Raw genomic sequence first — 27,007 nt, 5'->3', positions numbered from 1 at the left:
CATTTGACTACAAAAGGCAAAAAGTCACGTGACTATCAAGTATGTTGTTGCCATGACACCTGCTGGCTGAAAAAAGTCAATGCAGCGGGCTTTATAAACGGCACTGACGACATAATAATTATTCATAGCACATTTTTATTGTGTATATTATGTAGATAAATTACTGATATCATTCTTTCTATGTTGGTGGGGAAATGTAAGGTGTGCGTGATGAATCTAAAACTTGCCGTAGATTTATAGGAAGGGGGGAAACAATAATTGACCATTATGAATTATGAATTCCACTTAATAAACATACAATATCACTGCGTTCACCGTTCACTTAGGCTATGGGGTTGGGGAAAAGCCATCTAAAACTTAAAATGCAATCCAAAATCCATAATTCAAGTTGCACAAAGACGTGTCTTTTCAACAGACGTCTCTACCCACTGGGCACACAACACAACAAACGCCGTGCATACGCCGTCCATACGACGTCCGAGTTACGTGTGTCGACGTCGTTTCAGCGTGTTTTTTGCAAAACAGCTACTGACTGAGGTCTGACTCGGACGGCGTATGGACGGCGTATGCACGGCGTATGGGTGTTGTATTGTGTGTACGACTGGGTAAAGAGATATCTGTTGAAAAGACACGTCTATTAGAACTAATGTGTTTTTTTTATACATATTATATTATATTATATTATATTATTATATGACCTCATAAAAAATGTAATGTATTATTCATTAACGGGAGCACCTTTAACTATCAGGAAACAGGGGAGGTCCTCCATGTATGTTGATGGCATGGGACTTGAACCTGCAAACTGTCTGTAGCAGAAGCTACCAATCAAGTGCACCACACCACTGCGCCAACGCACCTTTGGGCCCGCTTTGGCTAAACTAATCTGGCAAGATAATTCAGTTTTCATGAAACCGATTCATCGCTAATCCTGGCTAAATTAAGCCAGGATAGGTGTTAAATCCAGGCTTAACCCCTAATTCTGCTTTCGTGAAATAGGCCCCAGGAAGAACTGACATTCTTGATGGTCGAAATCATATTCAAAATATCAAAACACAGAAACAACCCAAAACACACTCCAACATCATGTTTATTATGTCCTCAACTTCATTAAAATAGGGGTTGCCCATTAAGAATGAAACCACAATATAATTCTGTTGTCATTTGCCATCAGGTTGTCAAATTTGTCATTTACTGTAATGTGACTGTGCAACAAGATATATTTTACTTTATATAATGCATGTGTTTTACATTGGACGACCAGAGGGGGGCGATCTTATTTAATATTACAGGCTGCCACACATTCAGTACAAACAAGTACAGTACATGTGAATATGTGAACATTGGAGTCAATGAAGACATTCTTTTAAATCCCCAAAAATATATAAACATCCAATGGGAAAACATTGCTTCATTGTCATCATAATCAATGTTTCCTACCCGCAGAAATATGCAAGATGTTTCTGAAGGTGCCAAAGAGATCACTCGCTGGCCCTGTAAGTCTATAATTTGCTTATGGCATCTCTATTGCCCAAGGTGATGCCTGCGTCATTATTACTGCGTGACTTGTACTTCTTCTTCACACAGACCACACTGACCACGGTGACCACCAGCATGGCAGCCAGCACGGACACAGAAGCAGCCACCGCTATGTTGGTTTGGTCCCGGCTGGAACCTCTGTGCTGACACTTGTCACCGTAATGCCACCAGTCATCTCCCACTGCACACCTGTTGGATGGAGAAAGATGAGAGGGGGAGGAATAACGACAAACAAGAAAAACAAATTATAGAAGTATTTTAATTAAGACCTGAGGCCGATTCTACAAAATGTCTTCTGAATCCTAAGAGATTTCTGAAAATCTTATGTTGCTTTATATCAGCCGTGCTCAAAACTTTTCATGTGAAGGACCCCCCAAAATGATATGTATTTGGCTGCGGACCCCACATCTCTAAAATATTTTATTCCAGGGAGCAAAGATTTGAGTTAAAAATGTTCGTACCGGGTTTGGTGAAAAAGCATATCTTCTATTTTTGAATAGCCAAAGCATAAAATATGGCTAAAAGCTTTAATGACATAGATGCTTTCCCGGTTTTAATGGTTAAACACATTCACCCAGGTGTTTGGCATGTCATTATTGTCCAAACTTTTCAAAAATAGCAATGCGACACTTGGTGAGTTGACACTTGAGTCATTAAATTATTTAAAACGCCCAGCTTATCTACAAAGCCAAAGGCATGACGAGACTCCCACCAAGGCATAAGGATTACAAACAGACCCGGACAGACAAGGGCACCGGAGAAAGGGGGACTAGAACCATAACCACTTCACCCAAAGGGATGACATGAGATGGAAAGAGAGAGCTATGAATGTCTAGGTGCAGGTAATGACATGCAATCACTGCTACACTCTAGTACATTGGTTCTCAAAGTGGGGTCCGGGGACCCCCGGGGGTCCTTGAGGGAGTTCCAGGGCGTCCCCAGCTAAATGGTGGCTAGTTAGGAACCAAATGGACCCTTATGGGACTGTAACTCTGAGAGTGTACAAATGTGTACACTCTCAGAGTTAAATTAACATTGATTTTACCATATCAATTGGGGTCCTAGAGATAGAAATGCCATTAAATGGGGGTCCGTAGCCTAATGCATGTCAAACTGGGGGTCCTTGAAATTAAAATGGTTGAGAATCCCCGCTAGAGCTTCTCTTATGGGGGTCCCTATGGCACATCTTTTCAAATGGAGGTCCTAGGGCTAATTGCTAAAGTGGCAATTTGGGGGTCCTTGACATGAAAAAGTTTGAGAACCACTGCTCTAGTATTCAATCAATCACTGTTGACATACAGTAGGCCTATATGACTTGCATGTCGGCGAAAGAAAAGTGCTGACCTGCAAGCAGCTTTGCCTTCATCCTCCACACAGACTCCATCATTCTGGCAGTCTGCAGCGGAGCAAAGATCAGGGAGTGGATTAGTTGTCGTGGGGCCCGGGAGGACTGTGGTTGACATGGTAGTTGTGCCGGTGGCCGTGCTTGTGATGGGTGACGCAGTTGTCATGGGAGCCGTGAGATGAGACACATCTGGAGAGGGATGGAGGAAAGAAAGAACAGTTAAGCCACGTTTTCACTACAGTGCCAGAATTGTTCCCGCAAAATGATTAGCATAACTTGCTAATCGTTCTTTCGATTAATCCATCGAAAGAACAGAGGATAAGCGAACCGGTGAGTGAAAGTGAGGTTTTCCTTTTTTTCTCTCTCACGTGTAGCGTGGATTATGTGACTTTCTCTTTGTTAACGTCTTCACGCTATTCCAGCACTACAGGAAATGTTTCATTCCGCCAGTACATTCCGGAAGAATTACTAGGAAGCTTGCCGTAAAATTTCAAACGCCAAAACCTCCGCCACACAACATCAGTGCCCATTTTCACATGAGATGAATTTCAAAATTTCCGCTAAACTTCCTGCACTTTGGCTATGTGAAGTGATAGAGTGCTTGCTGAGATGAAATAGAAAGGCAATGATTGAATTGCAACTGATAAGTTTTTTAAGTTTTTTTTTTTTTCACTAAGTGGGTGTGTGAATCTGTAATGCAATCATGTTTCACTGCAGTGCGTGGTTAAATTGCTGGAACACCATGGTGTTAATTGAATATTAACAAATGGCAAATTAATGATGTATGGCAGCATGACTGTGTTTCCATAGACAACATAGGGGACAGAATGATTACAGAAATAGTTTTCCCCCTTGCCCTTTGCTTATATAACATGAATGTATTGTCCCTGCAATATTGAACGTTTTTTAATTAGACTTCTCACACCTTCCATGGATAGGAGGAAGATGGCGTCTCCACCCTTGATGAAGTCCCTGCTCTTGGCTCTTTGATGGGTGAGGTACACCACCGTTCCTGCTCCTGGTCCTCGGAAATACTTCGTCCCATCTGTGTCATTCACCTCAACACCAACCTTGCGAGGGTCATCCCAGACAAACTGGTCAGAGACTAGATGTAAAAAGAAATACCAACATTAACTGAGATCACAGACTTGGGTTGGGGGGGGGGGTTAAAGGGATAGACCACTTTGGTAGAGGTTTGGGTTGTGTGGTTGAAACAAATAAATTACGCACATCCAATCTAAAAGCCAGGTGCTGGGCTGAGGTCAGAATTCAAATAATCTGCACACTGGGTCATGCTCCAAAGCTTAAAAATGCATTTGGTTCCTTTACACCATTGGACGTGACGTTTCGAGATCTACCGGCTCTTCATCAGTTGGGTTGAGTTCTGTCGTTACCTTGCCATGATGTTACTAATTATGTTTTTATTTCTTGCCCACCTTTGGAGTGGCAAGGTAACTACACAACCCAAACCTCTACCAAAAGGGTCTAGCCCTTTAAACATCAAAATTGGACAGAATAGATCATGATGAATCCTGAAAGCTCACAAGCTTGCTTCAGTTAGACAGGTTTCTACTTCTTTCTCTGACCTTTCATGGTGGGGTCGGTGGTGACACTGCGCTGGTTGGACATGCGCTTCTGGATGTGTGGATTCTGGTCCATGAGCATCATGGTTATCTGCTTCCACGGACATGGCCACTCCTGCCCTGTGTCGCTAGCCCTGGCCACCAGGTGGGCGTAGGCCGAAAGCTCACCAGGATACCCTGCCTTCCCACTTGGGTACAGACCCATTTGATAGGTGTAACCCTCCTTGGAGGTGAACGGGGGACTGTAGATCGGTGTGTCCGGCGGAGTGTTCTCCATGACACGACTGAAGTTCTTCACGCGCCAGACGTGTTCTGGACAGGTGGTCTCGGAGAGGTTAATGTCGTCTAGGGACAGCCCGCCTACCGAGGGACCTGATTCTGAAGACCCCTTACGTCCCTGGAACACAACTCTGAACTTCTTCGTCGCATCCAAACTTACGTGGTGCACCTGCCACTGATCTTGTGGGGGTCCTATGAATGACAGGAAAATCCGCTATTAGCCTGATTTATACTGATGGCAAATTGCGCTGAAAATGTCAGAACTACAAGAACTACAACGCATAGCATCGTTGTGAACTTGTAGATCTGCTATCTTCTCCTATTTTCCTATATAGCAGATGAAACAGCACAATAACAAATTATGGAAAAGTATACAGTGGTATCCAAGAATATTCACCATCTATTGTCTTTATAAACCGCAGGGCTCCATATGGGTTCAGACTGTCATACTCTTTCACCCAGATATCCAGTTTATCAGCAGCGATCCCACTGTTGTAGTAGAAGAACTGCAGGCACTGGTAACCTCGTTTGGGGTAAAGCAGTCTGGTCTCAAGTTCAGCCGTGCTGATACTGGCTGTGCGAGTGTTAAAGTGCATGAAATAGCCAGAGCCTGCAGATAACAATACAGTATTATCTCCATTAGTATCAGTACTTCAGCAATTTCTTCCACAAGCTAATACACTTGTACTTTGAATGCAGGATAAAAGCGGAATTGATACGATCCAATAACAGTGGTGGAAAGTAACTAAGTACATCTCAAGTAGCCTACTCAAGTACTGTACTTAAGTACAATTCTGAGGTACATTTACTTTACTTGATTAGTTCCTTCTTCTTTTTTTGTTTGTTGATACTTTAAACTTCTACTCCACTACATGTCAGAGACAAATATTGTGCTTTTTACTCAACGACATTTATTTAACAACTTTACTAGTTAAAAAACAAAAAACTACTTGAACCCTTTTTTATTCTTTATTTGAAAATAGTCTATCTGTAAGCTCAAAACGCGCCGCAATGTGATGTGCTGTGAGCTTTTAGATCTGCTATTTTCAAAAGATTTTTTACAACTTTGGAAAGCTTTGGAAAACTCATAGTGCACAAAATGGGTAGCAGAGGGTGGGCGGTATTCTCACCAGAGCATTTGCCCATATTGGAGGAGTCAGTGCTGGGGCCCCCAGCAGCTTGTGATACTCTGGTCCATGAGGCAAAGACTAATCCTGGATTCTGTACCATGCCACAGATGTTCTCCAGCTCAAAGTCACATGAATCCAGGAACGTGGAGGCTTTGGCTACGCACACACGTGCACACACACACACACACACGTGCACACACACGTGCACACACACGTGCACACACACACACACACACACACACACACACACACACACACACACACACACACACACACACACACACACACACACACACACACACACACACACACACAGGTTATATATGTCTCACTGTCCTCGACTAAACAACAGCCATACTAGAACTTTGACCTGTTGTAAATGTTCATGGATCTATTTCCATGCAGCATGTAGGCCTGTCACAATTATTACATAATTGTCTAATCGCGCAATTATTTGAGATAATCAAGATTATTTTTGCATTATCGTCATAATTGTTTCCATGTTGAAACACATTTTCAAACATTAAAAAAAGCAGAAATAGTAGATCTACAAGCATACAACGCATCACTTTGTGACGCGTTGTAAGTTTGTAGATCATCTATTTTTGCTAGTTTTACATGTATAAAATTATTAAATATGTCAATAATTGAATTGTAAATTTAAGTTATTTGTCATATCTGCCCTGTGCAATTTTTGATTACGAAGCCTAAAAGGCAAGTTTTTTAGTTTTTTTATTCATATATTCCCATTTTCAATGCCAAACACACAATTAAATCATTCATCGCAATTATTTGAGTGACAATTAATCGTCAACTTAAACTTATAATCGTGACAGCCCTAGCAGCATGCAGTTCATGAATCATCTCATTGGCAGTTGGCAAAATGTTATCCATTAGAAAAGTTACTGACAGCGGTAACCAAAGACCACTGAATTCAAACTCAAACATTTAAAGGTTTCATGACGTTCAGTTTTACCACACATTAAAAGTTTTTGTCATGGTCCTTCAACGTGTATAGAAAGTTTTAACAAAAAATTCCTCTCCATTGATCCATGGCAGGTGTTTTTCTCTCACATTTCTAAAGCCTTTTCAACTGCAATGAAAAAAGAAATCTTTGCCTGCGGGTGTCGCTGGTGAGGGATTTTGGCTGTCAATCATCGCCTCTTCTCCGCCCCCCCCCCCCAAAGGAAAGGATAGGGGAGGGGAGGGGCGATGAGGAGAGTGGGCGGGATTAATTGGCTGTGACCTCACTGCCAAAGGGCCAAGCTCAGATTACTTTTCAGCCTAATTATTCAGAAAACCCCAGACCACAGAAAATCCACTGAATGTTCAAAGTTCAGATTTTTTTTTGTGTAATTGAGGTCATAAAACCCCCCAAAAAACATAAAAAAATAAAAAAGTGAAAATGAATGTCATAGAACCTTTAAGGACATCATTCATTGATGATGATTTTATATATTTGGTGATGCGAATAATATAATGGAATCATATTTTTACAATAGTTTAATGTTTTGAAACGGTTCGCCTGTAATGACATGCCCAAAATAGGGGTTGATCGTTAATCGATTATTTTATGAAATGATCGATTATTTTTTTATAATCGATCAAATCGACTTGTTGGAAGAGAGAGGACGGGCTCTTACTGCAGTTGTAGAGGCGGCTCAGCTTGAGCAGGTCACTGTCACTGAACTCCATGCGCTGGCCAATGACATCGCTGAAGGCGGCGATCTTTGTGACGATGGTGGGCTCGGTGCCGTTGCGGAAGGCATTTTTGCTGTAGTGCATCATGGATCCATAGTCGTAGGGTACTCCCAGATTGCTGCTGGTGGTGTCATTGTAGGTGTTGAAGTTGTGTTCTCTACCTGTGTAACAGAAGCAAATTGTTGCTGTCAGGAAACCTCATATGTCGAAAACTGTTACTTTTCAGAATTCAAATAAAGATTTTTGCAGATCTACAAGCTCAAAACGCGTTGCATCGTGACGCGTTTTGAGCTTGTAGATTGGCTATTTTTGCTACTTTTGTGACACTTAGTAAGTTAGTATATGATGAAGTAGGGCATTAATTTACGAAAAAACATAAAACGCTAAAATATGGAGATAAGAGGTTTCTGCCCGACAGCAACGAAATGCTGGTATCGGCCTTACTTCGTTCCTCATCAGAACCTAGCACCGCCCTTTGAAAAGAGACTATACTGTTCTTACTGTGATTACTGTTTATTATAATCCTAATGAAGAATAAATTAATCAATCAATACACTTTGGCAAGGAAACACAATTGCTATCTACTTTATTAGGTTCAGTTATGCTGCTCTTTATCTATCTTATCTTTATCGGTCATGCCAGTACACTGCACATTAATCAAATTACCCTGCACAGTTCAAATAAAGGAGTTGAATCATTTAGTTTATTCATGATTCATTTAATGGCTCTGCCTGTGAGAATGTGCTATGCCACAAGCAAGTGAGAGAAGTTAATCAATTTACAGTAGCATATTGGAGCAATGTTTTGACTGCTAAGTGGAGGCATATTCCTTCATGTCACACATTACAAGCCAATTGAACATTGTGGAGATCACTTTTCTTACGCAGCTTCTTCTTCTAGCAAGAAGTTTGGATGTGACAAAAAACAAACAAATTGTCTGTCTGTTGAAGGCACATTACACATTCGTGTAGACATTAGTCTCGTGTAGCCAGACTGTTGCCTCCCACATTTTTGAAATGTTTCCGGTCATACAGTCTGGGACATGGAAGCTCTGATCATGATTAAAATATAAAGCGGATGTGAAGCCTCCTCCCCACTTCTGTTTCGTCTTTACAGTAGCGCAAATTTATCCTAATATAAATCAAAATCAACTAAGCATATATAGATTGCTGCTTAGCAGAAATAGAAATTAAAAAAAATACAATATTTTAAAATATATTTCAGCTTCCTCTCTCGGATTCCGGGAGGTGTAATACTAATTCCAGACTCTATAAAGCATTCAGAGATTGTAGAATAGTTGTCTGGCTACGTGAGACTATATGTAGACATGGACATCATGGAGGTCAGTCTGTCAAGAACACAGCAGAATCTTCTTTTTTTATTGTCACATCACAGGTTTACAGGTGTAAAGAAGTGGGTGAAATTAGTTTTTTGTACAAGCTCCATCATACGCGGTTTCAGGAAAGAAGAATATGGGGGGGGGGGGGGGGGGATATCAGTGACCATTCTTTAAGGGTTTAGATGTTGTGTGGCAACAGGCTAGTGAAAGGTGCAATACCTTCTGAGATGCGGTCCCACATGATAGTGACGTAGTCATCCCGGTCCGACCTGGACATCTCATGCCAGAAACCCAGAGCATGAAGGAACTCGTGTTCAATGGTTGCGATGCGATCACAGTTGGTCCCTATGGACAGCCTCTGCTTCCCGACGTGCCGGTTACCCACAGAGGAAAAACATCTTTGGATGAAGTAACAAGACTCCCATGAAAACCAGCACACAGGGACAGCATATATTATCTCAAGAACTTTCTCATTTTCTCCCAATTTAGACGTTCCCAAATGCCAATTCCCCATGGGGTCCCTGTTGCTGCTGCCATCCCAATTGTGGGCCTGGGGCGGTTATAGTCTACCATGTAGCCTCCTCCAATACACATGGCGTCACCGGCCACTTATTTTCACTTGACAGCATGGCGTCAAGTCCAGTTCCCCTCCCCTCCTGCTGCCCTCAGGTGAGGGCAGCAGAGAAAAGGACTTTGAACAAGCTGCTATCTGGCTAGTCAGAGAAGCCGGTTCAGCAATACATTAATTTCACAAGGCTGCTCCACCTTAAATGAGTAGTTCACCCAAAAAAATGACGTATTTTCTATCAATTACACACCCCAGCATTGAATTGATGGAGATTTTTTCCTGAGCCAATAATTTGATGACCGGCGGAGTCCCCGGTATAGGAGACTCAATGGAGACTCTGAATCTCTTACGCCTGTATTGGCTTAGGAATGCGACAAAAACAAAAAAATATCCATGAATTCAATGCTTCATGGGGTGTGTAATTGATTGGGTGAACTACTCCTTTAAGTGCCTCAAGAAATCATTCATACCTAGGGCTACTTGATTATTAAACACAACATGTGGGAGTAGGTCCAATCAACCTCAGGTTCTGAGTATGGTCTCTCAGTCAGTCAGTCAGTCAGTCAGTCAGTCAGTCTATGGAGGTGTGAACAGCAGAACTGTAGATATGCTAACTGGATTCCAAGCTTGTAACCTTTTAGCACCTATCCCTTAGTTATAAAATATAATGTAAACACATCTTTAACTGGAATTAAGAAAGAGTGGAAATAATTTTAAATCCTAGGGTCTGCGGTTACCATGACTCAGAGAATTGACGCCTCTGCCCTGCACAGTCAAACAGAAATCACAAACCTTTAAAACAGAAATAGTCTATGTAAGTTTAATTACACAGTCAGTGGGGCAAACGCAGTCCCCACCAATATTATTTACGATTCTGTGCTTATCGGTACATAACTCGGACGGCGCTGAGTCGACTAGCAGACCATCGGCCGGTCGCCGCGGGCACTCGCGCCTGGAGGCGCTCGGGCGCGACTCCTCGGCCTCAAGGTCTGCTGAGTCGGCGCGCCTCTGTCATGGTCAAACCTTATTTTAAATGGAACTCACAAAGCCTTAATAACATAAATAGTTTATGTAAGTTTAATTAATTGCAAAACATGACACCTCTTATTCAAAACAGATGGCGAATGCACCTTCTCTTTATAGGGCCTACACAGATAGTACCACAAACTACCTGTGAGGCCTCTTTGAATTGAATCTCATAGTCAGCAGTCAGTCAGTCAGTCTGTCTGTCACTACAGTAGATATAGTGGTTCTTCCCTCCTCCCTTTTTATTCCCAGAAATAGATTCTACAGTGCAGTGACAAGGACATAATCCCCTGCCGGCAACCCATCCGTGAACACCACCAACTGATGATTGTTGGAGCGCCCAGGGGCACCACAGCCGGGAATTGAACTTGGTTCTCTGCAAAGAACTTCTATTTTAAAGATACGAAATCAGCATGAAAAGGATTATGGGTATGTCTTACCCTCCCCCTTTGAAGATGGAAATGTAGTTTGCCTCCCCAGTCCAGGGCTTGAAGTCAATACATGTCTTAAGCCGATACTGTTCAAAGGCCTTCAGAATAACACCTTTTGCGTTGATTTCTGCAGAGAAGGGAGAATATATAAAATATATGCCTTTTACACCCCATGGATCATTTCATAACAATGGGCCCTACAAGCTAAATCTAAACTAAATCCCTGCTTACTTATCTATGCTTGCTCAAAGTAAAATGTTTTTTTCCACTTCCACATGGGGGGGGGGGGGGGGGGTCAGCAGTTAAATAGTAATGATAAAATAATTTTGCCCCCTTTAGTTGTTTTGGGGGTACAGTATATGTCATTATACATACAATACGTAAAACTTTCTCTTTATCTAACTATTAGGAGCAGTGGGGACGTGTCAAGTATGGGACCCGGGGAGCTGGGGTTATAAGTGTCTTGCTCAGGGACACATAGACTAGGTGAGCTAGGGGGCAAACCGGTGACCTTCTGCTTTAGGGATGCATTTTCACTATTTTTGAATACAAATTTGAATATTCTGCTATAATGACATGCCCAAAATAGGGATAGATTATAATCAATTATCTTATTAAATCATTGATTATCGATTATATTTGCCAGACCCAAGGGGTCGGGCTTACATGAGGCTTTGTACCTGTTTCGTCCATACATGGGCATGGTCACTTTGTCCTCCGGCCCCAGCCAAAAAAAAGTCTGTCCCCCTTTCGTCCCCTTTCGTCACGAACTATTCATGACATCATTATTATGTCACAAGTATGTAATTAAGTAAAGCTCATCATACTAGAACTTCATTCTGGGTCTGGCAGAACCAGGTCTCCTGGTCTTGTTTTTATTATCGATTGAATCGATTAGTTTGATTAATTGTTGCACCCCTATTCTGATTACTACTGATGGCCTCTCTCCCCACTCAGCAACGGCCATGAAGGGGAATGTTATGCAATGTAAGAATTCACATTAATGTGAATCCAGTGATAAATGTTAGTCCTACTGTCTTACTTCAGGTAGTCTACTTGAAGTGCCCAGGTAAACACGTTTTTGCGCCGTAATTCGTTTTACTTCACGATACAGGGTATCTTTATTGCCATTTATATAGCCTAGTGATGCAAGCTTCAAGAGATTAATTTGTCAAGCTCATATAATATGTGTGAAATGTCGGTGTGACAGTGTGTGTGAAGCGTAGAAAAGAATCTGATTTACACTATCAATAATAGGATAAGAATATACAATACATGCAACTGAAGGCTGGCCACAGTACTGTAGCCTATACATCGTGCAAAAACCTTAAATGCATTAGTGCATTGGATTTGTAACAGTTCATCTCAATCAGGCGATTTAAAAAGAAAACGCTAAAGTGCTGGACACTAAACACTGGGAGGGTTGTCTGCACAAACTATAACATGTACAAACCATATGAACACTGTAGACACTATAGACTATGAACAGATGGTATACAATACATCATACTGTACAGGATTGCACTTACGCACTTAAACCCTCTAGTCTTAGTGAAACAGGCCTGATTTCCAATTTTACTTGGACCGCCTTTTTCAGTCCACACCGATCTACAAGCTCAGAACCTTGAGCTTGTAGATCTGCTATTTTTGGTGAATGTTCCCCCCCGAATAAGGATGCTGGGGACTGGGGTTCAAGTGGTTAAAATTGGACTTGGTGTGCAAGGATGTGATTCTTACCCAGGTCATCCTCCATGTAGTATGGAACGGTCTTTGGCCACCTGTACTCAGCGCCTATTATGGAATTTCTCATTTGCTTCTGCAGCAGTCATCAAAGACAATCAAACATATATTAGCATTAAGGTTATCCAAGGTGACTCTTCTTTAATCACACAGCTTAATGCTAACTCAGAGCCACTTCACATACCTCATCAAGCACAATGTCACCCTCCACAAGATTCAAGCCTGCCGCTACGGAGACCAAGCACAACCCATGTCAGTTTAATATTGCAAGTGAATAGTTTAAAGACGAATGGAAAGAAAATAATAAAATCACAAACAGATAATGACAAACCTTCATTGATGTCAAAAATGTCAAGGTCTTTTCCACCGTCCACATCATATTCTGTCGAACAAAACCAGTAAAACTCAAATGATGTGCAAATGATGTGCGGTTAAATACTCTGTAACAAAATCCAGAGTGTTAATCATTTTTACACTCTCTGAATTAATGTAACACTCAAGATTTTACCGAGTAGCTGTGTATTTCCAACAAACACTTACCTAATACTTTTGATGTGGGCTGAATGAAATAAGAATAACGAGAATTACTGATTGGCAAAAAAAAGTCAACTTAAATACTGCAGGCAAAGTACACAGTACACACAATTACAAGTTATATAATTCCTATTTGTCTAATCATCTCATCATATAGACTGTACTATGTTTACAAGAGAAAAGCTATTTCTCACCAAGCAGAGTATGGTGCCACAAAGGAAATACACTAAGTGAAGAATAAACTCATATTTAGGCTTCCTTCCCCACATAGTTGTGCTCTAAATGTCCTTCCGCATGGGACAGTTGAAGTCTGTGTCTTCCAAAAACCTTGTAAACCTTGTATAGGCTAAAACGTATACTTTCAGAAAGGTGCAAGCAAGGAAAAGGATTAAAGTACATATCATCAATCAATAATTGACAGAGCTGTAAAAACTTTTACTATAAAGCAATCAACAACAATCTACTCTGACCGAAGATGGAAACAAAATCTGATAGTGAGGGATCAGCCAACCAACTAACCCAACCAATAGGTCAGCCAGTAATTTAATGTACCTGCCTGGCAGCTAATAATGAGAGGCAGGCAGGTAAACTCATATGCATACATTTTAAGGTTGTGACCTGACCTCAGTTCATTGTTTAGTAAAGAAAGATTATATTTTTTTGCGCTTTTTCCACTGACAGGCGCACTAATGCAAGACTGCTTGTTTACATCTTTACGAACAATCTGAGAAGATAATAGACAATAGATAATGAGGAGCTGTTCACTTCATTAAAAGCTAGAGCATAAATACATAGAAACAATAATACAAAAAGCAGCAAGGCAATACAGCAAGGATATTACTGTTTGGAACATGAATAATATGAACTGAACTAATATTCTGCATGTTATCTCCAAGGGTTCTAAACATTCCCACTCTGACTGGTCAAAGCTGGACTGACATAGGAAGATAAGATGACTATTGAGGCTGTGGCTTTAGTGAAAGATTACCAGTACCACTACCAAGGTTCATACTCAGCTGTGTTTTTTTAGGAATTAGAATACAAACACTATGGAAATGGCTGCTAGAAAACAATGTTGAGAACATTAAGGTGAAATTTCTCTACATGCCTCTGCCTTTTTAACTTTCATGATTTTCTTTGCACAATAAAGAAAAAACGTGATCTGTGATGTTGTTTGATGTAATCTAGATCAGACGATACTGTGATGTCACAGGCATGATGACTGCAAGCCTCAATGCATCAACATGTTAAGATATTAGCTGTGTACTGTATTGTTTTATATTACGGTACTATTACCTTTTATATGTATTATGATTTTGTATTATGAGTCACGCATTCTTAATTATAGCTGCTGCTCTGGCCGGGGCCAGGCAATTTGAGGAAGAAAAAGAAGGAAGTGGAGAAAAATGGAAAATAGCAAGAGGAGGAAGACAAATGAGAAATACAGGAGGGTAGGTCAGCAGAAATGACTGTACCAAAATGTTCATAACTCTTGAAATCATGTATCTCTTATTCAAGCACTCTGTATTCTGCATTACCGAGTGCTCGAACTCGCTACCTTACTGTGCACTCACACCAAAAAGCAACAAGCTAGTGGATTCCTTATCACTGTGACCAGCTTTATTTTTTAGTAAATGGAGTGCTGAGGAGCTTTTGGAAGTGATCTATTGTATATTAAAACTATTTAGTCAAACCAAAAATAGTGTCTGATAACATACAATGGGTGAGAAATAGGCCATGTACAGTAGATTTACTTCGCATTTAGGGCAACGTTGTTGCAATGTTTGTCAGCTTCCATTCCATGTAGTATGTTACTGTATAATTACATCATCTTTGCTTTATTCATCGTGGAGTTGTCTGTCTGTTAAAGGCCAGAACTGGGGAGCAGACAGGGGAGCTCACAGGCGAGATGTCTTTCTGGTGGTGCTGAAGTACAATGGCAGCTTGTCTGGAAACAATCTAGATTTCATAGTTTCTGATAACATTTTAGGTGAGAAATAGGAGATTAATTTAATGTTTACAAGAGCTAGTTTAAGGGTTTGTTGGCACATTCTGGAAGGTTTCACAGTATAGTGTGCTGGCAAAAGAAGAGGAAACATATCTGCCCTAATTTATTGGCTGTTGCTTGGGGTCGCTTCGCTCACTGCTCATTTGCATAAAGTTGAAATGTTCTCAACTTTTCTTTGGGTCGACAAGTTGCAGCGACCGTCACCAGGTGTCTCGTCACTCCAAGTTGCATGATACTGGCCATGACACCAACATGGTTCTGACATGATACTGACCATGATACTGACATGATACTGACCATGATACTGACATGATATTGAACATGATACTGACATGATATTGAAGATGATATTGACCATGATACTGACTATGATATTGACATGATACTGACCATGATACATGCATGATACTCTTACATCCAGGGGGAGCGCGTTCCACAACATAGATGCAAAAGCACAAGGATCAAGACATTTGGTCTTGAGCCTTGCAGGGGACAGCCAGTAAGCCTGCTTGCAACATGTGGGTGGAGCAGATCACATGTGAGCGGCTGACCATGAGGGGTCTATATGTGATCACAAGGACCTTGAACTGGATCATAAAATTGACAGGGAGCCAGTGCAAGGAGGACAGAATGGTAGTGAGGCGACATGTCCTTCTGAACCTAGTCAGTGACAGCAGCATTCTGGACTTGTTGTAAACGGTCCAGAGATGATTTATTGAAGCAGGTGAATAGTGGGTTACAATATTCCAGGCACGATGAAAAAGCATATATAATCCTCATTTCCTACTCTACTCTATGAAACAACAAACCAGAGCTTAGCAATGTTTCTAAATAAATATATTAAAATTAAAAAAATCACACCCAGTGTGAAGTGGGCGGTGTGGTCATCACAGTGGTCATCATAGTGATGGGAGCTTTGAAGTGCATAATCGTATTTATAGGTTATTAATGTCATCATGTGTCTCGCTAGCCAATCACAGTGCTGAATAGAGTCAGCCAATAGAGTCAGCCAATCACAGTACAGCTAGGGGTGTACTAATGAGCCAATCACAATACAGCTAATGAGGAGTCCCAACCCCACTTATAGGGGCGGCTACACCGCCCAAAAACATGTGCGGGACACAAACTTAAAGGGGCCTGAAACCCTAGAATTTGTTTTCCAGTTCACATTTAAAACATTGTTTTCATGTCCCACCCGGTTATGCCAACTCGTTATACCTGTTGTCAGTGCACCCGTCTGTTGGTGTCCCTTTTATGCCCATATATGGAGATCTTTGTATCTGTCCGTCTGTGTCCCTTTTATGCCCATAAGCAGTTTTGTGTGAGGCATGCCCAAAAATGATGTCAGCATGATGTCATATTGATAACATCAGGGTATTCCATATAAATGGATTTACGGATTTATGGATATTTCCGCTGATCCGACTGACTTTCCCCTGAGTGCATCCCTCCGCACGCCAGAGTACAGAGCAATGTCAGAGCGTGTCATCATCAGTGACATATAACTTCATATAACTACGGTTAGCAAACATCTTATCAGCAATGAAGAAACTAAGTTTAGTCTATCTGTTCCCACAGTCATTACATCATCTTTACATTACATTGAGTTTAAAAGCTCTTTCAGGTTTAAAAGTAAAATACAACTGCATGTTCTTTGCATAGCAATTGTATGAAATATCTTTGGATCTGCTAGTAATGAGTCCTATAGGGAGCATGTACAAAGCGAATAGAATAGGGTTCAGAGCCCTGCAGGAGAACACCCCAGGATACTCTGATGTGTATAGGGCCAGCAGCCATAGAGAAGCTCCTATCTAAAAAGATAAGAGAAAATCACTCTGATGCCAGCCCAGAGACACACAACCACTTACTGAGCCTGTCAATCAGAATGCTGTGATTCACAGTATCAAAGGCACTAAGATGTACTGTGGCAGCACCAGGATAGCAGCCTGATTATCAGCCTATGGTTTGGAACCAGGCTACCGGGATAGATCAGTCAAACCACATCAGAGGACACCGTTATGTCATATGAAACTTGAGAAGAGCCGTTTCTGTTGAAACCGATTGGAATTTGTCAAATATGCCACGCTCAAAACATCAGTAAGCTGATAGGCCACTTTTTTCTTTCTAGAAGCTTGGAAATGAAAGGAAGCTTAGAAATTGGTCTGTAATTCTGAGGTACAGATGGGTCAAGGTTAGTTTTTGCCAGACCCAAGGGGTCGGGCTTACATGAGGCTTTGTACCTGTTTCGTCCAGCCAAAAAAGTCTGTCCCCCTTTCGTCCATACATGGGCATGGTCTCTTTGTAACACACCTACAAACACACCTACAAACCACTTTATAACTGAAGTTCATGATGTCATGAATAGTTCGTGACGAAAGGGGACGTCACAAACTTTTTTTTTTGGCTGGGGCCGGAGGACAAATGGCCCCTGCCCATGTATGGACGAAACAGGTACAAAGCCTCATGTAAGCCCGACCCCTTGGGTCTGGCAAAAAGTCTGTCCCCCTTTCGTCCATACATGGGCATAGACACAGGCAAGTACTTATTCTGGGTCTGGCAGAACCAGGTCTCCTGGTCTTGTTTGTAAGTAGCAGTTGAACATTATAGGCAACTGACATCACAAAAAACTTACAGTAGTGTAGTTTACTAGAGGGTCGGGGCGCTGCCCGCCCCTCCCCCCTATCCGCTGCGCGGTGCTTTGTGTTTGTTAGTCTCTATAATATATAAAGCCATAATAGGAGATGTTCCCAATGGAGCTATGACCAAATATGGAGTGTGTTGTCTGACCTCACTTCCTGTCCAGGGGGGGTTTGTATATATAGATAGGGGTGGCTTCAGTGGGGGACAGGAAGTGCTGACTTTTCTCAATTGTATATATAGATATGGACTGTGGTGCATCGTTATTCATCAGTGTGCAGTATGATGTTAGAATACTTTCTGTAATTGTATGTAAAGTCCAATCATGTTTCTCTGTGCAACATGTTTGTCGTGATTGGATGGAATTGGTATCCCAAACTGAAAATGTATGTGCTACTAAAGAGCTGTAGAGACAGGGAGACAGACACCTGTTACTGAAGAAACGAACAATTATTATCGAAATATATAACTTTTCTTTACTTTATTTTCTTCAAAAACAATGCACAGTAGAGAAACTAAATAGAGTCTAATACTACTGTACCTGAATAAAGCTGATTACTTACAGCTAACTTGACATGAATGAACTACAGTATAGAGCAAATTCAGAATACAGTAAAATGACATAGTCAAAGACATTAAGCGTGTAATTCATTTTGAACAAAACTCTTACAACCCAAAATGTTTTAGTTTATCAATAATTGATGACTGGAGTAAAAGGAGCAGAAATAGTTATGTTTGGGGGAAAAGCAAATTAATTTTAAACACGTATGAATTGAATGGAGAACCAATGAACTTTACTGTTCCCCAATCCATTCAACTGCCCTATAGCCCAACCCACTGTACATCACCAACTTTACTCATAATGCCCTGGATATTTCAGCAAGCCTGCCATGGCTGTTTTTGTTTGCCACAAGGTGGTGTTAGGGAGAATGTAATGCAATCATGCTTAATTTATGGGATATTTGGTAATTTATGCCTATGCTGTTTTATTTCATCATAAACATACATTTCATTCAACACTCAAAAGGTTGTCACTTAATTCTTTGACACCAAAATTCATTACACCTTTGATCAATACAGAAGGCTTCAGCCATGGCATTATACTATAAGTATTTGTGTGTGCATTTGCATGTCTGCAGTATGAAAGTAATATCCACAGCCTGCTCAATTCTTGCAACCATGTTCAACATGACGTCCATATTTTGGGCATGTCATAGGTGAAGATTTCCCCCCAAATAACCAAGATATCAGGTCTACAAGTTCACAACATGGTGTAGCTTGTAGATTGTCTATTTTCACTATTTTCTCAAGTTATTTATAAGGCAGTGTTTCTCAACCTTTTTGGACCAGTGCCCCCTTTCCAATATCCATGTCCCATACCACCCCCCCACACCCAATTAAATGTAAGCTTTATCTTTATAGTGTATTGTGTTGCTTAGGCCTATATAATATGGAAAACATCTCATCGATTTCCAAATACTAGATTTTACATTGAAATGGACTGTTAGTAACCGTTCCTGAATAGACCATGCTCCACTGGTGTTCACGAGGGCTTTTTATTTCCACCCAAGTTAGACAACAATGTGAAAAACTGCAACATAAAACAAATAATACATATTTTAACACAATTAATTATAAACGTCATGAAATATAAATGTCCATGTTGACATACAGTACTGTCATACTGTCATTTTAAGTGTCCATGAATTGTTTGTCCGTATTGATGAATGAATTGTCCATATTCACATAAACACATCTAATACAACAACAATAATGACATTTTATACAAAGATAACACATAACAAAAGACATACCGTGTGCGCCTTCTGCACAGAATTATCTAGGAGGTTAGGTTTGTAATAGTTTTCAGAGACTCTTCACAGACAAGGAAAGAGCTCCTTCCTTCTTCAGAAACTCAGTAGAGGTTTACAAGCATCTTAGGTACAGTATAACAGGTGAACCCAATGTTCTGGTGATTGGTGATAGTGACTGACCAGGTAACACAATGACATTACCTGAACAGTAGAGGGCACTGCAGTAATATAAAAATAATCAATACAGTGTTTCACTCAAATATAAACCACATTCAAAATGTAAATACAATACAAAAATATACAACCCCTCAATGGCGACAGCTACAGTCTGTGATTATTATGTAATTATAAGCCTACTGCAGGGAGATACAAAAAGCCTGTTGGCTTTAAGTAGAATTGTATGGCAGCCCCCCTCTCACAGCACCGAATGGCAGAGTGTTTGTTCAGTAACAGGTGTCTCCCCGTCTCTCAAGCTCTTTAATAAACAGATAATATGTTTTCAGGTGGGTTGAACAATTCCAGCCAATCAAGAGAGAGCACCCATCTATCAGATTCATTTTTATAGTGATCCAGTTCCACTGCTGTGTCATCACTTCAACCAATTTCAATTGTTAAATCTGTATCCTGTCTGAGTTCTCCATCCTGATTGGATACAATTGGTATCCCGACCTGAACACGCATTTTCTATTTAATAAAGAGCTGGAGAAACATGAACTCCTGTTACTCCTGTCTCCCCCCAGGGACCCGACCCACAGTTTGAGAACCACTGCAGTAGACAATTATATTTCGTTTAATCTTTTCTTCTATTCTTAACTAGTTTGGTTCTTGACTCAATACCCTCACCTGTACCTTGCTTTCATTGTGATCACTGCTTCGCTTCGCTTCTCTCCTCTCCTCTCCTCTCATCTCCTCTCTTCTGATCTGCGTGTGTGTGTGTGTGTGTGTGTGTGTGTGTGTGTGTGTGTGTGTGTGTGAGTGTGTCAGTGTGTGTGCATGCCTGCGTGCACGCACGCGTGCGTGAGTATGAGTGCAAAATCAGTTGTACCCGTCCTGACGTCATGGATTGATCAGAACACGTTGGCTATTAAGTCCATGCATTCAGAGATGTGCAGGAGAGCAGCCAGAGTGTTACAATCAATCAACAGCTTACAAACCCCTCTAGAAGCAAGGTACGTGGAGACTGCAGATTAGACTACTACTACTAGTAGGCTAGCTACTTCTATCCTTCTATCAGCCTACTACTACTACTACTACTACTACTACTACAACAGTAGAAAATAGATCCGCCAAGGTAAGATAAACTTTAACTTTGCTGTCTTAAATTTAAAGGGATATGCATGCTTGCCTTGTGGAAATGATAATCTATTGTTTGTGTGTGAAGTCATGTTCAGCAATCCTGCTTCTTGAGTTGAGAGTGTCATTCATCTCTGATGTTGAACTACTTGAGTTATAATTCATCCTGGTACTGTTGTATCATGCAGTGTTATAATGTAATGTTAACAAACATGAACAGTGTTTTTAAGATGCAAAAAAAAAAATTGCCTTTTCCGATTTTTGTTATGGGAATGCTGTTTTAACATTTTGGAGAAAAAAAAGAAAAGAAAAAAAATATTTAAGATTCCCAGACCATGGGGCATATTAGGCTACATATTATGTGGTTTGATCCAGGTTAAATTGCAATAGTAATCATTCACAGTTTAATGTGAGGGTCATCCAAATAAAATTTAAAAAGTTTACCATTTTATAATTCAGGGTTGAAATTTGGGGCCATGCCGCCTACATGTCTCAACATCATCATCACATACAAAGAAGTTGGCATCTCTGCTTCTGAAATTTATATTTTCATGTTGTCTATGCTTTGTTTTAGTTTGTTGTTCTTTTGCATACAACCATCAGATATGCCCTGTATGCCCTCATTGTATATGTGCACATTGCTGGGAACCCTTACCTGAAACCTTTTGTTTAATCCAAACAAAGTCAAGCAAATTAGACTATAAAACCATTTATTATAAAATAATGTTCTGTACAGTGTACATACATGTGCTTATAGTAATATATTTTTCTTATCAGCACAATGAATGGAACATTAAATAAGACCAAAAGAATATGCAGCATTTTCTGGAGGTATAGGCTATATGCTCAGTGATTTGACATACAAGTCCGGAGGTGGCCATGAATGGTATCATGTCTGTCATTGTAAGGTGCAGATCCCAATATCCAGTTCACTCTGATCTGATGAATGCAAGGACGAGATCAATCATTTCCATGCCAAAGTGCAGCTGTTCAGTCATCTACCATGTGTCGTGTATTTGAGTCATTAAACTGCGTGTTATCAGGCCCGTTGGTGGTAATAATGAAGAGGAGAAGAAGCAGAGAGCAGACGTCAGGGTTTCCAAGTTCTCCATGTTCATTTATTCATTCAAGTACAGCATCATCATAGACTCCTGGGCAGAGCCCTCTCCTGCACACAGCCTCCTCTGGGCACGAGCACATATCAAACAAACATCTCACACTGTTCTTATAGTAGGGAAGCCATTCTAAATAGCCATATAAGGTATGTACTAAAGATAAAAGCAACACAATGGCCATTTGGCTCAGCTGCAGCTGTTGCTGCGTTAGAATATAGCAATTTCACCAGTCACACTCTGAGTAGCAGATGGCAGGCTGGCTCACAACACATTCATGATTCTCTCACTTTAGTAAACTGACTTAGTAGCCTATCATTTCTTAATATGTTTTGACTTGCACACTGTCCAGATACCACACAATTCCCCCCACGAAAGAATTAAACTTCTTTCGCAACCAGGTATCTTGAATAAACAGTTTGCAAGAGAAAACATCAAAAAACAACCTTCCTTCTACTACACCCCCCATGACCAATGACTGGAAGTTTTAACAAAAGGACATTCAGCAGATTCAACACAAACAACACATCAGACAGAACAACTTAGATACAGGTATAAAAATTACACAATAGTCATACAGTGGTTTACATCAAATTTCAGAATAAAAATAAAATCTTATTCGCAGAGAAAATACATCAATATGCACTTCAGCGCATCGATCTCTCCTTCTGTCTGCCGTCGCTCTTAGCCCCCTTCGCCGCTCATTATCAATCTCAGTCGCATACTTAACATAAGGGAATCAATTATCTCAAGACCAAACTTTTTATAGCCTTATTAGTTTGTCAGAGACACACCCTCACGTCGCATCCAGTATGCATTTCCCCTTCCAATCAGTGTGCAGGCCTTTCTGTTTACTTTAAACTCTAGAATAAAATGTGCACAGCAAACCATAACATCCTGTGGTATGAACGAATGTCTCCTTTACCTGGAAAGGGACCATAACACACGCCCACCCTAATATGATAGGTTCAGCTGTTGTCGCAAACTCCTCGCGCAAATAAAAAACAAAAAAAAACATAAGGGAATCGCCCTCAAAAACTCCACATTTAACCCTAGAGACCAGAATAACAAAATCCTCACTTCACACTTTTACGCACGGCAACAAAAATAACGCTCCGTAGTTTAAATCACTTTATCACTAAATACAACCTCTCTCCTGCATTGTTCGTTGTTCCCTCCGATAATGCTGCTCTTGTCGTCTCTACCCCAATGTCCACGCACGTCATTGTCCTCCAGCCAAAAAGATAGCCGCTGTTCACACCACCTCCCCCCACGGAGAACTGCGACCAGCAAGATCTCCGCTCCGCCGTCCATAGTCAAAGCGCTCCGCTCGCAACCACCATGAGAAGAGCAGATGTTCCCCGTAGCCATCAGAACAGGTCATGAGCGGTAGTCATCACAGCGTCGCCGTCGCTGCAAGGCATTCATCGTAGGTCGCCCTGAAGTCTCCATGGTCTGCTCCGCGGTGGTCCTCCTCGCCGTAGGAAGACGTACATCCATGGCTCCGATCCTCCTCACAGGCCCGCACTCGCGGTCACCCCAAAATACACAGGTTCTTTAATCGAAGCACACACTCGCAAAAGCATGCACAACGATGGAGCTGGCCCGCCAAATATGTCGTGTATTTGAGTCATTAAACTGCGTGTTATCAGGCCCGTTGGTGGTAATAATGAAGAGGAGAAGAAGCAGAGAGCAGACGTCAGGGTTTCCAAGTTCTCCATGTTCATTTATTCATTCAAGTACAGCATCATCATAGACTCCTGGGCAGAGCCCTCTCCTGCACACAGCCTCCTCTGGGCACGAGCACATATCAAACAAACATCTCACACTGTTCTTATAGTAGGGAAGCCATTCTAAATAGCCATATAAGGTATGTACTAAAGATAAAAGCAACACAATGGCCATTTGGCTCAGCTGCAGCTGTTGCTGCGTTAGAATATAGCAATTTCACCAGTCACACTCTGAGTAGCAGATGGCAGGCTGGCTCACAACACATTCATGATTCTCTCACTTTAGTAAACTGACTTAGTAGCCTATCATTTCTTAATATGTTTTGACTTGCACACTGTCCAGATACCACACATGCCACCCTGGTTGTTTTTTATGCATCCAAACACTGGGCTTTGACCTGGAGTATTTCACATGCATTTAACTCAATGTTACAGTGGCAGCCTTATCACTGTCATACAGATCTGCTGCTATAGTTCCTCCGGTAAGTCTTTGGCAAGGTCCATGGATTCTTCATCAGACCGATCAGAAACTGGTTCATGTGGAGCTGTCTCCTTTGCAGTGGTGTAAAGTAACTTAGTACATTTACTCAAGTACTGTATATACTTAAGTGCAATTTTGAGGTATTATTTTGAGGTATTTCCATTTTTCAATACTTTCACATTACTTCTACTCCACTACTGTACATCTCAGAGGCAAATATTTTACTCCACTACAATTATTTGAAAACTTTAGTTACTAGTTACTTTGCAGATATAAATTATTATATTATAAAACATACATTAACCACTTAAGCCCTATTTTATACCTAGGCTATTTGAAAATAGCAGATCTACAAGCTCACAACGTGCCGCGATGCGACGCGTTGTGAGCTTGTAGATCGGCTATTTTCAAACATTTTAGTACTTTTGGTACTTTAAGTACATTTTGACACAAATACTTTTGTACTTTTACTCAAGTAAATTTAGAATTCCGGACTTCAGAATCAATCAGAATCAATCTTTATTGTCACATCACATTACAGGTAAAGTGGGTGAAATTCTTAATTGTGCAGGCTCAGTTGCAGTTTAAAAGATCATCTCATAAGAGAGAGGAGAGGCATAAAGTGCATAAATGATACATAACAATACAATAATGTGCATAAACATAAAAAGTCATGAAAGTGCTTCTAAAAAGTGTCCCTTTGATTGATTGATTGATTGATGTAGTTTATTTAGAAAGACATGAGAATAGTACATGACAGTACATAACAGTACATGGAAGTACAAATTCACAATACAAGGTCTACTAAACTGGAAACCCTCATTAAGCACTAAGCTTGTTTAAGATGAGAACCCCACACAAATCATGATGAAATATAAGAGGCAGGCAGATATACACACTACTATACAGAATGTCATACAATCAGCTTTCAGGTTACTGGTATGACGAGAGAAAAAAAATAAATATATATATATATATATATATATACAAAAGAGGAAAATGAAGGGAGGGGTAGGGGGGGTAGGTTAAGACTTAGACAGGGGCCATTTTCGAATTGCAGCCTCCTGAAGGTGTATCTTTAGGGCAGTTTTGAAAGTGAGTAGGGTTTTACACTCCTTTACTCCTTTTGGTAGGGCATTCCACATTTTTGTTGAGCACATTTCACAGTTCATGTCTGTGCAGTGTCACCAAACTTAGTTTTTGTTCAGCAGCCTGATTGCTGCTGGGTAAAAACTGTTCAAGAGTCTGGTGGTACTGCTCGCCAGGCTCCTATACCGTTTGCCCGGCCGTGGATGCGACAGCGGTTGGAACAGATTGTGGCTGGGATGGTAAATGTCCTTGATGATGTTCTCAGCCTTAGCCACACAACGTTTTTCGTGTATTCCCTGGAGGGCGGGAAGCTCCTCTCCCACGATGCGCTGCGCTGTTCGCACCACTCTCTGCAGATTTTTGCGCTCCGCTGCGGTGCAGTTCCCAAACCAGGCCGTGGCGCCGCTCATCAGAACGCTCTCGATGGTACTGCTGTAGAACGCTCTGAGGATGCGAGGGCTCACTCTGAACTTCTTCAGGTGTCGGAGGCAGTAGAGTCTTTGTTGGGCTTTTTTCACCACTTGTGTGGTGTGTGTGGCCCACTTCAGGTCCCTTGAGATGTGTATCCCAAGGAACTTGAAGTCGCTGACCTGCTCCACTGCAACACCATTGATGTAAACTGGTGCATGCACCCTCTCAGTCCTCCTAAAGTCCACGATCAACTCTTATCAACATTCAGAACCAGGCTGTTCTCCTGACACCACTGTGTCAGTGCTCCAACCTCAGCTCTGTAGGCCGTCTTGTCATTGTTGTCGATCAGGCCCACCACTGTCGTGTCGTCCTCATACTTGATCAGGACGTTGGAGCTGTACGTGGCTGTACATTCGTATGTGTACAGAGAAAAACTTTTACTTGCAACAGAGTATTTCTACATAATTTGCAGTATTGATACATTTACTTAAGTAAAACATGTGAGTACTTTTTCCACCACGGCTCCTTTGTGTGCTGTCCTCGCTCTCATCAGCAATGGTACCATCTTAAGTCAACTCTGACACATCCTCTGTGTCTACAGCATAGCTTGCTGTGATGGGCAGAACCCTGGCAATTTATTTTCCACAGAGGACTTTAAGCATGCCATACTTGGTGCGTATATGCTAATTTGAGGATTTCTTCCAAGCCTCAGTCCAACCCTTGATGCTGGTTGCCAAGCAGGGAGGCATGATGCCAAATTACAATACAAAAAATGTCTGCCTCCTCCGTCCTCCAGCATGGTTGGGGGTGTTACGGTGAAATTGGTGACTTGCTGAAATATGTGACAATCACGTGTACCTCACGTAATCACTGCTGTTTGTTTATTAACAGAGTTAAAGGCATTATAGGTCACGTATTCCAAGACCTCAATGTGCGCTCAGATTTTTTGTGATCAATCAAACGGAAATTGATTAAATTACTCTTGACAAAACAAATCCCAAATGCAAATGAAGTGTGTTTTTCTTTTAATTAGCTGACAGACATTTTCTATCATGAATTTACACCTTTAAAATGAGGGGAGAACTACTCCAGGTCAAACACTTGCATGGATTGAAATTTTGTAAATGGTCCAAAAGAGAGAGCTGGGTGGTCACTGGGGTCGTTTTCTTTGAATATTTCTAATAAATGTAGCAATTTCATAACTTGGCCTTGGGGGA

General features: G+C 41.1%; 2 protein-coding genes across 3 annotated transcripts in view; both read right to left on the bottom strand.

Moving 5' to 3' along the window:
* ripk1l (receptor (TNFRSF)-interacting serine-threonine kinase 1, like) overlaps positions 1–27,007 on the bottom strand; it is a 733,201-nt gene that overhangs the window by 686,308 nt on the left and 19,886 nt on the right. The window lies entirely within an intron of this gene.
* mep1bb (meprin A subunit beta b) lies at positions 1,503–26,539 on the bottom strand (the record flags this gene model as incomplete). The annotated part of the gene is made up of 15 exons (XM_080439816.1): positions 1,503–1,728; positions 2,884–3,073; positions 3,810–3,989; positions 4,471–4,938; positions 5,144–5,356; positions 5,877–6,032; positions 7,520–7,738; positions 9,136–9,314; positions 10,951–11,068; positions 12,679–12,757; positions 12,866–12,909; positions 13,013–13,063; positions 25,546–25,977; positions 26,079–26,195; positions 26,509–26,539. The coding sequence occupies 15 exons, from the start codon at positions 26,537–26,539 to the stop codon at positions 1,503–1,505; spliced, it is 2,703 nt and encodes a 900-aa protein (XP_080295942.1).

This window comes from Gymnoscopelus braueri (assembly GCF_963280865.1).
Source record: "Gymnoscopelus braueri genome assembly, chromosome: 10".
Lineage (NCBI taxonomy): Eukaryota > Metazoa > Chordata > Actinopteri > Myctophiformes > Myctophidae > Gymnoscopelus > Gymnoscopelus braueri.
Note: the sequence above shows the minus strand (reverse complement) of the source record. Positions and strands in the feature narration are given on the sequence as shown.